Consider the following 16,697-nt stretch of genomic DNA (forward strand, 5'->3'; position numbering starts at 1 on the left):
CTTATCTTCAGTCTGTTGTTATTGCTGTTGTGTGGCTTCAAGTAATTTCCAACTTATGGCAAACCTTTAATTAGGTTTTCTGTGGCAATCAATGTGTGATTTGGCCAAAGTCAAACAGTGGGCTTCCATTACAGACTGAAGAATCAAACCCTAGTCTTGAGAGTTGCAGTCAAAAGCTCAAATCACTGCACCGTGCTGGTTCAGTGCTTTACACTGACTTTAAAGGTAGGTAAAGTTTTTTCATGTTTTCTACCTTCATCTAACAACATTCCAACAGCAGCTTCTCTGTGGAAGAATCCTGTTTTAATCCCAGTGTGTTACATAGTGTTTCAGGGTATCTTCTACTGTGGAAGACTGCAGAGCATGAACAAGCACAGACTTGCAGCAGAGGGTATGTTATTTTGTCAGAGGTTTCATGCTGTGACTGATCTTCTCAGCAGAGACTGATCCCCCACAAACCTTCAAGAATGCCTAGGAGCCTATCGTGAAAATGTGCATATTATTATATTGATTGTATGCTGCTTTTCATGTTGATTTTACAATGTGTAATTTGTCACTGTTTTAATTATTGCTGTGAGCCGCTCCGAGTCCCTTCGGGGAGATGGGGCGGGATATAAGAATAAATTTATTATTATTATTATTATTATTATTATTATTATTATTATTAGTATGTGACATTTATTTATTTATTTATTTATTTACTATATTTATACCCCCCTTCTCATCCCGAGGGGGACTCAGAGTGGCTTACAGTAGGCAAAAATTCAATGCCACATATAACATAACATATATACTAATAAAATAAATAAATATATTAAAAGCCATAAAGTTAAAACACCTAGATATAAAAGCCAATTATTAAAATTATTAAAAAAATTATTTTGGCCTTCAACTCTCAGAAATCCTAACAGCTGGTAAACTGGCTGGGATTTCTGGGAGTTTTAGGCCAAAACATCTGGGGACCCCAGGTTGGGGACCACTGGTTGAGGGCTTTATAGGCTAAAGCCAGCACTGAATTGTGCTCAGTAGCAATCTGGCAGCCAGTGGAGCTGACACAACAGGTGGGTAGTATGCTCCCTATACGCCGCTCCAGTGAGGAATCTGGCTGCCGCCCATTGGACCACTTGAAGTTTCTAAACAGTCTTCAAGGGCAACCCCATGAAGGGCGCATTACAGTAGTCTATTTGAGATGTAACAAGAGTGTGGACTACCGTGGCCAAGTCTGGCTTCTCAAGGTACAGGCACAACTGGTGCACAAATTTTAATTGTGCAAAAGTTCCCCTGGCCACCGCTGAGACCTGGGGTTCTAGGCTCAGTGATGAATCCAGGAGAATTCCTAAGTTGCGAACCTGTGTCTTCAGGAGGAGTGTAACCCCATCCAGCATAGGCTGTAACCCTATACCCTTTGCCAACATAACTGATATACTGTAATATAAAAGTGTTTTACAGTGACTGCAATTTGAATTTTTAACTCTTTTTGTGGAGGACATGTGCTTCTAAACTATTTGTTGTACTCATGCAGGAAAAAATGTGAAATTTCTTCATAAAACGTCATCATGAAGTTTGGAAGCTATATTCATAGAATAATAGAATCCTAGAGCTAGAAGAAACCACAAGGGCCATCCAGTCCAACCCTCAATAGATGGCAATTGTGTAGAAGCATTCTGTTTTGGAATTAAGTAAGGTACATCCTTTCAATATAAAGCACACTGAGCACCCAGAGCACTTTTCGGTATGAGGACAACGTGATTTATTTTAAGATTACTTCCTCTCAAGTTTTTTTTTGGGGGGGGGGGGAGGCAGGGGTGATAATTTCTAACATGTACTTAGTAGCTGTGGGGGAGCAGAATCCTATCACTCTTTGAACAAAGGTCCGATCTGTAAAAATAAAACTCTATTTTAGTACTTTATCTGCTATCTACTGCTGTTGCTATCTACTAGTGTGTCTCCTTCAACTTTAGTTTTCGTTCCATATTCATCTTGCCTTATCAGTTCATTGAAACAGGGACTTCCGTTTCGTCTCTTCATTCTCTTGACTCAGTAGGTTCTTCAGTGAACTATCATATGGCCCCCACCCCCATCTTTTTATAATGATGTGTCCCTACAGACCGGTTATCAATGTCTGTCAGCCATTCCAAGAAAGGCCTGGCTTCTGGGGCCCCCAGCTCCCCTAACACAGCCTCCTCACTGTCTGGTAACCCTAGTAACTAGTCCTAACAAGATTAGCAACCTGAAGCCATAGGACCACATGGCATTGGGAATTCCCAAAGGGGAAAGACTTTCTGTCTTGACTTTCCCTTGCCTTAAAAGGACTCGCATTAGGGAAACCAGATATACCAAGCTGAGATTTGGGAGGGGGTATGTGCATGCGATTACTATAGCTCAGGCCTCAGAAAGGGCAGAACTGTGCTAGTGGATTGATTACCTGATGTACCTGAACCTTTGGACAAAATATGAGCTTCCATTCAAGCTCTTGGCAAAATGCCCATTGGCCCGAATACAGTTAGAATGTGACTACTTCTGCAATGCATGAGTAGTACTGAAAGGAGCTCAGCATTGTTACAGGCAAGAATGCAGATGAAGTAGAAAACAAAAACACATTGCTCTTTGAAGAATTAGAAGAAGGACTCTCAGTTGAGTATGGGGGTGACTAGGCTTTACGTTGCCAGTGTTGTGTCTTCCCTTCCCTTTTTTGGTAACATCAAAGTCTGGGATTTCCAGAATTCCCATGTTAAGTCAGAACTAAATTATGTTATAGGCTTGTGCATTTCAGCTGAACCTCAGTCTATTTCTGCTGGCCAGATACTGGTAGACCCCCATATCTGTTTTCACGTGCCTCTTGAATATGAATGGGTTGCCAGATAGCAATTTTCGGTCTGTAGCTGAAAAAGGTGGCTAGATCCAGCCCAATGGCAGCAATGGGGAACTTATGAGGCTCCCCTTTCCATTCCTGGGAGCCTTTCCTTTTTTTACTTCAAAGCACCCTGGGTGTCAGCAATGAGGCTAATAAAACACCTTTCCTGGGAGCCTTTCCTTTTTTCCTTCAAGGGAGCCTGGGTGTCAGCAACGGGGTTAAGAAAGTATTCTATCTGGCCCATTATGGGGAAGACTTCCCATAGGCTCCCCTTCCAAATCCTTCATTAAGACCTGGATTAAAAGCATCAGAGTTAAGAAACCACTCTTTCTGTGATCCTTTCCCTTCTGTCTGTAGAGGAGAACAAGTTTAATGCTTCGTTAAAGCTGTTTCTACTCTAGAAGAAAGGTGCTGCAGGCAGGCGTGCACTTTCTCTCCCTGCAACGCATCATGCAGCTTTCCGAGGCATTTTAAGGAAACCCAGAGAAGGAAGAGCGATGACTTGGAGCTATCCTCCCTGTGCTTCCTTTAAAAACCCTCTTTTTTTCTCTACTGCAGGCCTTTCCTTGAGTGGGCACACTTCAATCTCCTTTCTGCTTTCGGTTTAATGCTTTCTTAAACTGTTTTTACTTGCTTTTTACTCTAGAGGAGAGGTAGCTAGGTGGTAGTAGTTTTCAGAGAATGAGGGTTTTCTTTTTGTTTGCTGTGATTAATAATTATTATTATAATCTTTTAGAAATATTTGAAGGACAGGAAAGGAAGGAGAAAAAAAGTGAATAGGGTGACTTTCCCAAGCCCCCACCCACCCGTCCTGCATATCCCCAACTCCCAATCAGTCCTACTAAATAAAAAGAATCAAGAAAATAAAGAAAAATAAAAAAGATTAAATTGTGATACCAATTAGAGGAGGAGGAGCCAAGATTGGCTGCCACATGCTCCCATTTCAGACAAGAATCCATGAGGGCTGGCCCCTTGCCATTAAAGGCATTTGAACAAACCGAAGAAGCCAGATTGGCTGAAGGAAATGGCTAACAATGGATCCACGCTCAAGACTATTATGTGCATGGCCAAATAGGAATTATTCTTCACCTCTGTGCATTTCAGGCCACATGTGACTATTTCTGAGCACAAGCTTCTTTGGACTTCATCCCATGCAATAAGTAAAGTGTTGGGGATTGTTGTTTTTCCCTTACACTTAGCAAAGCCCCATTTAGAAATTAAATGAATGTATTTCCTACCCCATCACATGTTTTCTTTCATTCAGTTTTCTTTTCAAATTATCTGTTTGCTTTCCTACCACATGGGAGACATTCTCCATCCACTGTCTCCTCCCCCCATTTTGTTTAATTCTTCGGTTCAAAAGATTATGGCAAAAGAAAGGAATCTACACTGCCCATCTTGGCTCCTCCCACCAATGATGTCATCATTATCTTTACAAGTGAACAATGGGGAATTCCCATCACATGTTAAATTTCACATTTCCATATCTATGCTAGGAATTTAAAAAGAAGTTGATTGCCAATCGACTTAGGAAGCATAGGAAAAAAACACATTTTTGAAACAGCGAAATACCTGGAATCCACAGTACGAGCTTGTGTCATGTGATGGACTCGGTAGGTAGCTGTTTCTTAAATGTGTAGAAACGCTGGTTTTATTGTTTGTGATTGAGTCCTGTGTTGTCATTATCATGTGCTTTCAAGTCAATTCTGACTTATGAAGTCCATATAGATTTATTTGGAATAGGTTCTACATTGCCTTCTTCTAAGCCAGTGGTTTGCAACCTGTGGGCCCCCAGGTGTTTTTGCCTACAACTCCCAGAAATCCCAGCCAGTTTACCAGCTGTTAGGATTTCTGGGAGTTGAAGGCCAAAACATCTGGGGACCCACAGGTTGAGAACCACTGCTCTAAGGCTAAGAGAGAGAAATTTCTCAGAGTCACCCAATTCAGTTTTTAGTCTGTGCAGACATTTGGACCCTAGTCTCCCAGAATCCATTTGACCACCCTGGCTCCTACCAACACCCTCTATGTCTGGCCAGTTGACCAATTCCATATACTGATTCTTTTGTCCATAGCAGACAAATGTACAAAGACTGCCTGCAAGCAAAATGAAAGGCTTTGCTGTGAGAAGTGCAGCCTTCTGATCTATGCTCTTAAAACTAACTGCTTTGATCTTCAATACATCAAAAATATCCCTTTGAAAGCCATAATAAGAATCTTTCCTTCTTCAAACAAATGCTCTTCCATTTCCTAATGAATTCTGAAATGCAAGTCTTAATTAAGATGGAGTATGTTGTTCTATGATGGCTCTAATAGAGTAATGTAACATTAATCCCCATCTGAAGCAGCTTCACTGAAAGGAGACATGACAATTACACAATTTTTGGGGTTTCTGTTGTAGAGAGGAGCAAGAGATTATTCAGGTTCATGTTTGGATAACATCAAGTCCACTGTTGTGCCCTGCCCTTCAATTTGGTCCCCAAGGGTATTTGCAAAATTGTTAGTGGACTCAGCAGTTCACCCAAGATTTCAGTTCTCTGAGTATAAAACAAACGCTATACACAACTTTCTCTCTGAAATGGTTCTCCTTGCTTCCATTGTAATAATTAGTTATTTTAGCCTTTAAAAACCCTACATTATATGGCCAAAGATAAAGGAGCTCTAGTGAAAAACATCCAGAGGGCCAAGGGTTCTCCAACTTTACTTGAAACCAGTGGTCCTCAACCTGTGGGTCCCCAGGTGTTTTGGCCTACAACTCCCAGAAATCCAGCCAGTTTACCAGCTATTAGGTTTTCTAGAAGTTGAAGGCCAAAACATCCAGGGACGCACAGGTTGAGAACCACTGCTCTAAATGATGTACCTGAAGAGGAGCTAAAGCAAATGAGGAAACTAGCATGAAAAGATTCATACCCAAACTCTTTCACCATACTTACAATGCTATTTCGCATAGGGCAAAAAGAGTAAGTTAAAATGCTACAAGGTATAACTTTCAGGGACTAAATGTTATTTTTCAAAGAGGTACAGAAATAATTAACTGTTTTAGTGTTTTATCAAAATCAGTGCATTTTAGGATTGATTCTTCTAGCACCCGTACTCTCTAAACACATGCTTCTCTTTTACTGATATTTTCTTCTAATCTTCCTTTCCTATTCTCTTTCTCTCATACACATATATTCAGGACATGTAGGAGCAGGTTGGCTTTTCCCGATGGCTGCTAATCTTTCCAGCTTCTCTTTACTTTTTCAGGAGGTAGACTTGATAAAATGCTTCAGGCCTTCCTCAGTGGAAAGAGGACTGAAATGTTCATGGTGACATGGGGAGGGAGGGGAGTTGGTTTCTGACAAGCCTACTGGCTAGAAAAAGAAATAATTTCAACCTTGAACTACTACTTACCTTTGCACCTGGTGCACCTGGGAAGCCTGGGGATCCAGCAGGACCAACGGGTCCCTGAAAAAGAGATGAGAAATATTCCCATTTAGCTTGGGAAGTGCACAACAGAACTCTTTCCATTACTTAGAATATTCATACCTGGCATCCAAAGGTGAGACTAACAATTGACCTGTTCACTAGAATAAGTGAATGGGAGATTTAAATTAGATCTCAGATTTATTGAAGGGAAGGTGAGGCTGAGCGTGGCATCCCAATAAATCTAAAGCTAAGCTGATTTCTACAGTATAATCTTTTTGACAAGCTGGCCCACAGCATGACGTTAATTAGGTTTTTGGACTGATTTTATGTGGAATTTAAAAATGTGCTCTAATATCCCATTCTACCATTTGCCTATTTGTTTTCACCTACATGGATTTTTTATCAGGATTAAATAATTTAATGGAGAGGGTCTTATGAACCTCTCTGTAATAAGGCAAGATGGGAAGAATAAGAAAAACATCTGCACAGGAATGAGCACAAATTAATTCTATTAAATCTTCCTTCAGAGCAACAAATCAGTGATGAGCTACCTCCAAACTGTTTTAATGTTTGTTTAATCATTAATATTTGCCAACTAGATAAGGAAACTTGTCTAGTTGCCTTTGTCTTCTTTTTTATGTTCAGTTTCCCCTGAAAATAAGACACTGTCTCATATTTATTTTTTTCTCAAGAAGACACACTATGGCTTATTTTCAGGGGATGTTTTATTTTTATATGACCAGATGCCTTCCTCCGTTCAGAGGGGGATGCTGCTTCCGAGGAACATGTGGTGCCCAAGCCCTGTGACAGCAAGAGATGCAACCAAGCAAATAGTGCTCTGGCATCCTCCTCTGGCAGCAAGAACACCGGGGAAGAGCCTTGCAGTTGCGCTCAGGTGGAGGCCTAAGCGGGTCCCAACTCCTTCGCCTTCTTGCAATGCTTCCCCTTACCGGGCTTGGCACTGCTCCTTCTCCCTCCATTTGGGAGACTTTGAGTGCCTTGTGCCCTTCTCTTGCTTGGGCAGGGAGGAGGACATGCTGGTGTGAGCTGGTAAGTCAGCTGCGGCCATGGCAGAGGGAAGGGACGGCTGCCTTCTTTATCGCTCCACACCAGTACGCTGCATAGCTATGCCTATCACTATATCTTATTTTCGGGATATGGCTTATATTGCACAAGTGCTTAGACAACCTGCTATGGGTTATTTTATGAGTATGTCTTATTTTCGGGGAAACATGGTAAGTCATGTGGCTTATCTTCATACATGAAGAAAATCAGACAGTTCATTTCTGTCCTTTCAACTTGGTTTAATGTTCAAGTTATCTCCTACATTTACTTCTAAAATGTTATTCTCTTGGCTTTCTCTTTGGTTCACTCAATTGTGCCGAGTTAATTTGTCAATATCATTTATGTTTCTCATCAGGGAGGGACTAGGTTGAGATTGCTGAGCCCATGATGTCATAGGTTCATCCCAAGTGCTTGCTGCAAGCATGCAGAACTGAAGTTGCCTAGGCTCTTCCTGCAGACACATTTCTAATGTAATATAACTTTTATATGTTTCTAGTTAAGTGTATTTTATTAACATTGCTTTTTTATTTTGTATGCCACCTTAAGTTTCAGTCCACACTGCCATATATTCCAATTCAAAGCAGAAAATATGGGATTTTATTCAGCTGTGTGGAAGAGGCCTAAGATGCACCTATTTCTGGAGATACTTATATAGAATGGGAAAGTGAGTCTCTGAATGGAAGAAATATTGTAAATATAATTCTTCTCTTCTCCATAGCATGTTTTCACATTACTCAAGAGGAATGTTATAAATAAAGAAACATATTTTTGATGTTATGTTATGACAGTAACACCACATCCAGTTTGTAAAATACAATTTCTAGAAGAGCAAAATAATTTCTTTGAAAATAAATTTACTTACGGGTGGACCAGCTGGACCAGGAAGGCCATCATTACCACGAGCACCCTGTGTAAACAAGAAGTCAGAAAAATAAACACCAAATATCTCTACAGCACAAATCTATTTATTTACTTACAGTATTTATATTCCATGCTTCTTACCCCAAAGGGGACTTATGGTGGATCACAGAACATACATATACAGCAAACATTAAATGCCGTTTTATACATAGGCAAGACATACAATTGTACAAAGAAGGAGGTATATATAGGCTCCCCCCCCCCCCCCCCCATTCTCTGCATCTTGGCGGCTTGTGCTCTTGTATGCTTTTTAAAACACTGGTTGACATCTGTCAGATACCAAGTGAGAATGTCATGGCCTACTGACAGAATAGGAGTTTGAAGTTGCAATAGCAAGGTAGAATTCTGAAAAGTTGGCATTCCTTCTACTTGCACAAGCAAAACTGCCTTTTTTGTGTGAGCAGAGACTCTTTGGATTGTAGTTGAATTAATAAAAACAAGTACAGCAGCTTAAAATAGAAAATAAAAAAATGGAGGGGGATAACTTTGAGGAACAAAATGCAAATTAAAGATAAAGAATTAACAACAAAGCCGAGCAATAAAATGTAAGAGTAATGGATTTTTTTTTTCGTGTCAGGAGCAACTTGAGAAACTGCAAGTTGCTTCTGGTGTGAGAGAATTGGCCGTCTGCAAGGATGTTGCCCAGGGGACGCCCGGATGTTTTTACCATCCTTGTGGGAGGCTTCTCTCATGTCCCCGTATGGAGCTGGAGCTGATAGAGGGAGCTCATCCACACTCTCCCCGGGTGGGATTCGAACCTGGCAGCCTTCAGGTCAGCAACCCAACCTTCAAGTCACAAGGCTTTAACCCACTACGCCACCAGATGGATGGCAGATGCTATTAGCAACCAAAAGACTGTCAAAATTGTTAAGTCTTTACAAGCCATATAAGCTCTCTAGGCATCTCTGGGAAATAAACTCTAGAAAAGCCTTTGCTCTGTCGTTGGTTTGAATCTTATGCAAATGTAGAACCCAAGCAGGGCCTCCTTGTCTCAGGAACTTTGTGATAAAAAGCTTTGGCAGCTAATGGTTTGATACCTTTGCCCTCGTGTAACTATAGACTAATTGTCTGGCAGAACTCACTCATGTCCCAGGCAACTGGCCAGAAAGAACAGTGGAAAAGTAAGGCAGCAGTGCCACTGGAAACACATCGCTATCACCAAAGGCTCGAATGGGAATGCTACTAAATGACTTTTTATCAAAAAGAGTTATAGCTTCATAATAGGTGCATGTTCGCCTGCAGACCTTGAGTTCCATGTCCAGCTAAAGGGAATACAGAGTAGCAAGCTCAGAAATCAAGCTTCTTTGCTTGAGGCCTCAAATTGTGCTTGCCAATAATGTGCTGATTCAAAGTTTCATTAGTAGAAAAATTCTTGCATATTTTTCAAAAAAACAGAATTGAGAAGGATGGAATCGCTGCCCTGTATGTTGTGTCCATATTAAGCACATGTCAGCATGTAATAGGTTGTACTCTTTTTGTTTCTACAATGAAGTCTAGTTATACGAAATATTTGATTTCTAATGATCACTAATACACAATATAGCATCATTCTCATAGGATCAAAAATTAATCAATGCCATAGAACTAGACCAGGTTTTTATACAAACTGCTGTCTAGTAGAGATGTGCACAAAATTTTTCCTTTGCTTCTTTCGTGCTATTGTTTCGTTTCAGCCATTCATCTACATAAAACGAATGACAACATTTTCGTAGGAAACTAGAGGTGACACGAAAATGGAAGCCGCACAGTCATTGGGCTTGCTTTCGTTTTCCTTTTGTTTAGGCCCTGTAACAATAAGCAGATACTGACAGAGGGCTGCCTTCCCATTACAGCTGAGGTGTGCCAATGGGTGTTAATAATATTAATAATGATAGTTACTCTGGTACCCTAAGCTGAGACTGAGAGAGGGTTGCTTCCCCATGACACCTGATGTGTACCAATGGGTGTTAATATTAATATTAATAATAGTCATTCTGGGACCCTAAGCTGCGTCTGAGAGAGGGCTGCTTCCCCATGACACCTGATGTGTGCCAATGGGTGTTAACAACAACAACAACAACAACAACAGTACTCTGGGGAAAAACCAAATGATTTAAACATTGGTGGGCTAAAAGAGGTTGAAATGTCGTCCGTGTGTGACGATTTTCACTCCTCTAGCCCAAAAACCGTGTGGGGAAGGGGGGTGAGCCTCAGAAGTCCTTCCATTGCAGCCAATGGTCCAAAAATTCTATTCATATAAGCGTCCCATTTTCAGAAATGGGGACAAATACAAAACGTGTGAAACTAAACAAAACGAACAGCAATTCAATACAAATACACACCACTACTGTCTAGTACATACCAAGATATGCATCAAACTGACTTACCCTCAGCACTATCAGAAATTTCCACAAATAAAAAATAAATGGCATGTGGCTACTCTTAAGAGGGCAGGGGGAAGCTCTTCACTGCACACAGATAGCTCATTGTATAGTCTTCCATATTATGTCCTTTGTGTTGGTTTCATAACTTAGTATAGCTTCATCAGCCCCAGTTCAACAACAACAATAAAACTTCCCCTAGCCAAATTGCCGACAAGCAATTGCTTCAAGAATTCTTTGAATGTTGAAGACCAGTTCAAGATGTCTTCGTGGAATGAGTCTGATTTCAGTTCACATCTAGGGGTGCATCTGAATTGTAGAATTAATACCGTTTGATACCACTTTAACTGTAAGAGCTCAATGCTATAGAAACTTGGGAGTTGTTGTTTGGTGAGGCACCAGCATTCTATGGCAGGGAAGACTCAAGACCTTGTAAAACTTTTTTTCTTTTTGTGTCAGGAGTGACTTGAGAAACTGCAAGTCGCTTCTGGTGTTAGAGAATTGGCTGTCTGCAAGGACATTGCCCAGGGGACACTCGGATGTTTTGATGGTTTTACCATCCTTGTGGGAGATTTTTCTCATGTCCCCACATGGAGCTGGAGCTGATAGAGGGAGCTCATCCATGTTCTCCCCGGGTTGGAATCGAACCGGCAACCTTCAGGTCAGATCAGCAAACCAACCTTCAAGTAATTGGCCGGCACAAGGTTTAACCCACTGAGCAACTTCCATGATTCCATAGTACTGAGCCATGGCAGTCAAAGTGGTGTCAAACTGAATTAATTCTATAGTCTAGATGACCCTAGAAGAAGTTAAAGGAAATTATATGTTTACTTTCTACAATAGACTTATATGCAAAAAAAGAAGAGAGTTTTCCTTCTCTCAACTTAGGGTCCTTCCACACAGACAAATAACACAGAATATCAAGGCAGATAATCCACAATATCTGCTTTGAACTGGGTTATTTGAATTCACACTGCGATATAATCCAGTTCAATGTGGAATTTATACAGCTGTGTGGAAGGGGCCTTAATTTTCCTCTGGTCATCTATTTTTTGCTTATAAGACTTGGAAGTATGTTTTGCAGAACAAAGTCCCACTAGCAAAAATGTATTTCTTTTTTCAGAGAGTATAGAGTTATTTTTAGGAAAAAATTAATGTCTTTGTAAGCTTTTCTTAGGTAAAGGTAAAGGCTTCCCCTGATGTTAAGTCCAGTCGTGTCCACCTGGGGGTTGGTGCTCATCTCCATTTGTAAGCCGAATAGCCGGTGTTGTCCGTAGACACCTCCAAGGCCATGTGGCTGGTATGACTGCATGGAGCGCCGTTACGTTCCCGCTGGAACGGTACCTATTAATCTACCCATATTTGCATGTTTTCGAACTGATAGGTTGGCAGAAGCTGTGGCTAACAGCGGGCGTTCATTCCACTCCCCGGATTCAAACCTGCGACCTTTTGATCCGCAAGTTCAGCAGCTCAGAGCTTTAACACACTGTGCCACCGGAGGCCCCTTTTCATTTCTTATATGTATATATGTATATATATTGCTCCATTGTTATGCTGTTTGTTTGGAAAGTTTTGAAATATTTCCTTTTTGACATAAAATGCACAGCCTTTCTCTTTTCCACAAACTATGAGATTTACACTGGACCACAAATTAAAGTCAACTCCAAAGGTTTCCTTACTTTGAGAAGGCAGAAATCTAAAAAAAAAACCTTCCAAATATTCAAATTTGAATTGCTGAGATGTCCATCTTGGCAATGTGTGAAAAGATATTCACAAAATGTGGCAAGCAGTGCAGGGGAATGAATGAGCAGAGTTTACAAATAGTAATTGTTCTGTGGCTTCATATTGACCTCATTATAGGGTTTTCTTGGCAAGATTTATTGAGAGAGATGTTGCCACTGCATTCCTCCTAAGGAAGCTTGAAAGGTGTGACATTTGCCCAGGACCGCCCACTGAAGCAGAGATTTGAAACATGGTTGCTCAGAGTTTTAATCCAATATATAGAACACTACACATCAGCTCTTATTAAACCATAGGCTGTCCCCCTATCTTCCAAATAGTAGCATATTCCTAAACTTGGAAGTGGTATAGTTTGCAATAAATTCAGAATACACTGACAGTGAGAAAGTACTGTTGAATTTAAAGCAACACTTCATTTTTGGTGGGGAAAAGATATGAAAATATTCCAAAGACTGACAAAATGGACCTTGGGGAACATTGTTCTCTTGCTGTTCTCCACTAATTAGAGCCTGGCTTAAACACAGAAACAGCAAGGAAGGTCAGTCCCTTCCAGACAATTCTCACCTAGTGACTAAGTTTAACTGTATTGGTTATTTTGCCCTCAATCCCCCCAACATTTGGAATTAGTGGAAATATAAGCAACAATGCTCTGGACCAAAATTATCCTGCTGAGCTTCACAGCCATCTCCAAAAAGGCTTTGCCATGTGCTCAACAGAAGGTGAGAGGGAATTTCACACTACATTTATTACAATATCAAGTGAGTGCTCTAATCTTTTGAGATGCAGACTGGAATGCTGGAAATGGGCCCAGAGTGTGATGCCTTTGGCTTAGAGACTGGCTGAATTGGGTACGGTTGGGCAGTTTTCTTTTTCATAGATGTACATTCAGGCATCTGCTCAGCGACAGTTTATTGACTCAAACATTGAGACAGGGATTATAACTCCATGCATATACATGTAGGACAGTGGTTCTCAACCTGTGGGTCCCCCGGTCTTTTGGCCTACAACTCCCAGAAATTCCAGCCAGTTTACCAGCTGTTAGGATTCCTGGGAGTTGAAGGCCAAAATATCTGGGGTCCCACAGGTTGAGAACCACTGATGTTGGATTAAGATGAGGAAGGGAATGTGGCTGCACAGGGAAACCCCATACAGCACTGACAACACTGAGCAGGGAGATGTGAAAAGAGCTATATAAGCTGAAAACTCCTGTAGAGTTTCCATGATATGAAGCCCTCGCCTTATTAGGGCTTTCTGTCATGACAGCAGAGGATGCATCTAAAAGGAAACCAAGAATATAAGGAGAGACAATCACCTCCAAGCTTTAACCTATCCATGTACAAGTAGGTGCCAACACCTGGTCTTATCTTTCAGACTAATCTACTTTACAGGATAGTTCAAAGGATAAAACTGCAGAGTTTCTACCCTGGGCTCATTCTAGGAAGGGCATATGTCCCTGTAGAATTGTATGGCACTTTGGCATAGAATCATAGAATAATAAAGTTGGAAGAGACCATATGGGCCATGTAGTCCAACCCCCTGCCATGAAGGAAAGTACTGGGGCCAGAGTGAAGATCAGGGGGGCCAGGAAGACATCATACCAACCTGAGAGCCAGGAAGATAGTTCCATCTTGTCTCCTGTGCCATAGCAACATGCTATGCTAATTTTATATACATATATATTTATATAATTTATAATAATGTATAAATATATAATATATTGTATATACATATAATATCGATAATATTATAATGGAATACAATATTATACTACTAATAATACAATATAATAATATTAATTATATATTATATATTAAATTTAATATTACTAATAATATTACCATATAATGATATAGTACAATATAGTAATTTAACGCTTATATTGTGCTATGCTAATAATATATTGTATGTTCATATGATTTGTAAGCCGCTCTGAGTCCCTTTCGGGATGAGAAGAGTGGGATATAAATGTAGTAAATAAACAAACAAAGTACCCCTGATGGATGGCCATCCAGCCTCTGTTTAAAAGTTTCCAAAGAAGGAGCTTCCACCACACTTTGAGGCAGTGAGTTCCACTGCTGAACAGCTCTTACAGTCAAAGAGTTCTCTTTTAAATTGCAGTGCCCAGAATTGGACAGAGTATTCCAGGTGTCTGTGCATTTTCTAGTAATCCAGTCAACGCCCAAGTTGTACAATGTAGGGCTTCCGTTTTACTAAACACCACGATGCATCCAAGCTTGTGGTTGTTGTGTGCCTTGAAGTCATTTTCTACTTATGGAGACCTTAAGGCAAACACATAATGGCATTTTCTTGATGGAATTTGTTCAGAGTGGGTTTACCACTGCCTTCCTCTGTGACTGGGAGGGTGTGACTTGCCCAGGGCCATCCAGTGAGTTTCCATGGCTGAGCAGGGACTCAAACACTGGTTTCTCAGTGTCCTACTCAATCACTCAAATAACTTCACCACGGCTCTCTGCACCCAAGCTTACAACTGCAAAAATCACTCTATCTTATGGCCTTTCTAAATGTTCCTTGGCTTGTTAGTTGAATATTTTTCTGCGAAATGTTAGCCCTTAAGTTTTGCAATTAAGTAGAGACTAATGCTAGTGCCAGTTCCTCCCAGCCTGTTCCTTCCATAGTCCTAACATCTTCCTTCTCTGAAACATGCTGCACTGTACACTTCCAATAGCATTGGGAAATATGGGCAGGAGAAATCCCAACTGCTTCAGCCCTTCTTTTATTTAGTGCATGGTTTAGAGTACTATTTCTGGTTTAGGGATGACAAGAGAGCAACTCCAATTTTTCCTAAACCTGGACCCATTCTTTGAAAAATGTCAGTGGTCATAACTGGTAGCCCTGCAGATATTGATGAACTGCAACTCCTGCTATCCCTCACCATGCTAGCAAGGTTGAAATGAAGCTATAGTTCACTGACATCTAAAGGCTCACAAGTTGCCCATCCTTGCTGTACAAGATAACTATAATTTTATGATTCATCACATATTGTGTCTTACTAGATCTGTGCTAAAAGGTGCACTGCATTTCCAGGAAGTACCTGCAACATTTCTTTGTCAATTGTTCCCTTGAGCTGTATCAGAATGACTATCACCTCAGCACAAACAAAAGCCACATTGCTATTCTTTACAGCAACAATGAATATTTTCATACATGAACATTACAGCCTCTTGCAAGGAGGAGTATATTCATCTTTATAGAAAGAAATAAGTATATTCATTATATTGTGAATGCAACAGTCTTATGTTTTACTGTACTTTGTTATGTACTAACCATTTTTGCATATGCCCATCTATTGAAAAGTATATTTAAACAAGTATATGTTTACTCTTACTCTTGTACCATTGGAACAGTGGATAATTGGTTTTCTGATCCAAGGGAATCAGTTTTCCCTGCCAGGGCTTTTGGGAGCTGGAGTCCCAAACATGTGGAAAGTACAGGTTATGCACCACTGCCTTATAGGTACCAGGCTATCTGTGATTACTGATTAGCTGTGGAGTGGATAAAAACAAATTTCTGTTGCAAGGGATAACTGAATAGCAAATCCTTCTTATGCTGGGATTTATTGCTGCTGGTGGTTGTCAGCTGCAGGAGGTGCCACAAAGCAGATGCCAATTACAACAAAATATGCTAAAGTGTATTAGCTCAGTTCTTCTCAGACTATCTAATATGGAGGAACAGCATTTTTTCTTCTTCAAACATGTGCAAGCCAGTGTGATATAGTGCTTTGTGCATTGGACTACAACTCTAGAGCCTAGGTTTCAAGTTCCCATTCAGCCACAAAAAACTACTGAGTAACAAACCACACTTTCTCAGCCTCAGAGGAAGGCAAAGGCAAGCCTCATATGAACAAATCTTGAGACATCTTATGCTGGAATTATTCCTGAAAAGGAAGGACTTGAGCCATGGTGAAGGGGGGGGGGGGAATCTTCCACAGAAAGCATGGGTGCTTAATACTTATTCTGCAGTAGCAACCGGGATAAAAACCACATTTCTGTATGATAGAGCTTGCAATTTGCAAACAGTGTTGATACTTACAGCAGCACCAGAAGAGCCAGGACGTCCTCTCTCACCTGGGAGACCACGGGGACCCTGAGATATAACATATTCACAAGTTAGAAAAGCATCCCAACGACAAAGTTCATTTAAGTATTATATTCTATGTGCCAATTTACACTTTGGCCTTCACAATAGGGAGGGAAATATATAGAGGAGGAACTTGCATTTTGAGGAGCCCAATTGGCTTGTGCCTTTGTGTACTATTAACAAAGATTCACTGTGTACAGACAGGGAGATTTGCCCTTCGCTAAGCAATAAGGAGTCTGATCAATGCCTGAGAT

General features: G+C 40.7%; 1 protein-coding gene across 2 annotated transcripts in view; it reads right to left on the minus strand.

Annotated features, from left to right (window-relative positions):
* col2a1 (collagen type II alpha 1 chain) overlaps positions 1 to 16,697 on the minus strand; it is a 101,227-nt gene that overhangs the window by 50,355 nt on the left and 34,175 nt on the right. For both annotated transcript variants that reach the window (XM_008121207.3, XM_062971583.1), the window contains 3 exons: positions 16,396 to 16,449; positions 8,187 to 8,231; positions 6,245 to 6,298 (listed from right to left, as the gene is read on the minus strand). In XM_008121207.3, the coding sequence (XP_008119414.1) occupies positions 6,245 to 6,298; positions 8,187 to 8,231; positions 16,396 to 16,449 (153 nt within the window). The remainder of the gene's footprint in view (positions 1 to 6,244; positions 6,299 to 8,186; positions 8,232 to 16,395; positions 16,450 to 16,697) is intronic.

Source organism: Anolis carolinensis, chromosome 2 (genome assembly GCF_035594765.1).
Source record: "Anolis carolinensis isolate JA03-04 chromosome 2, rAnoCar3.1.pri, whole genome shotgun sequence".
NCBI classification, from domain to species: Eukaryota; Metazoa; Chordata; class Lepidosauria; order Squamata; family Dactyloidae; genus Anolis; species Anolis carolinensis.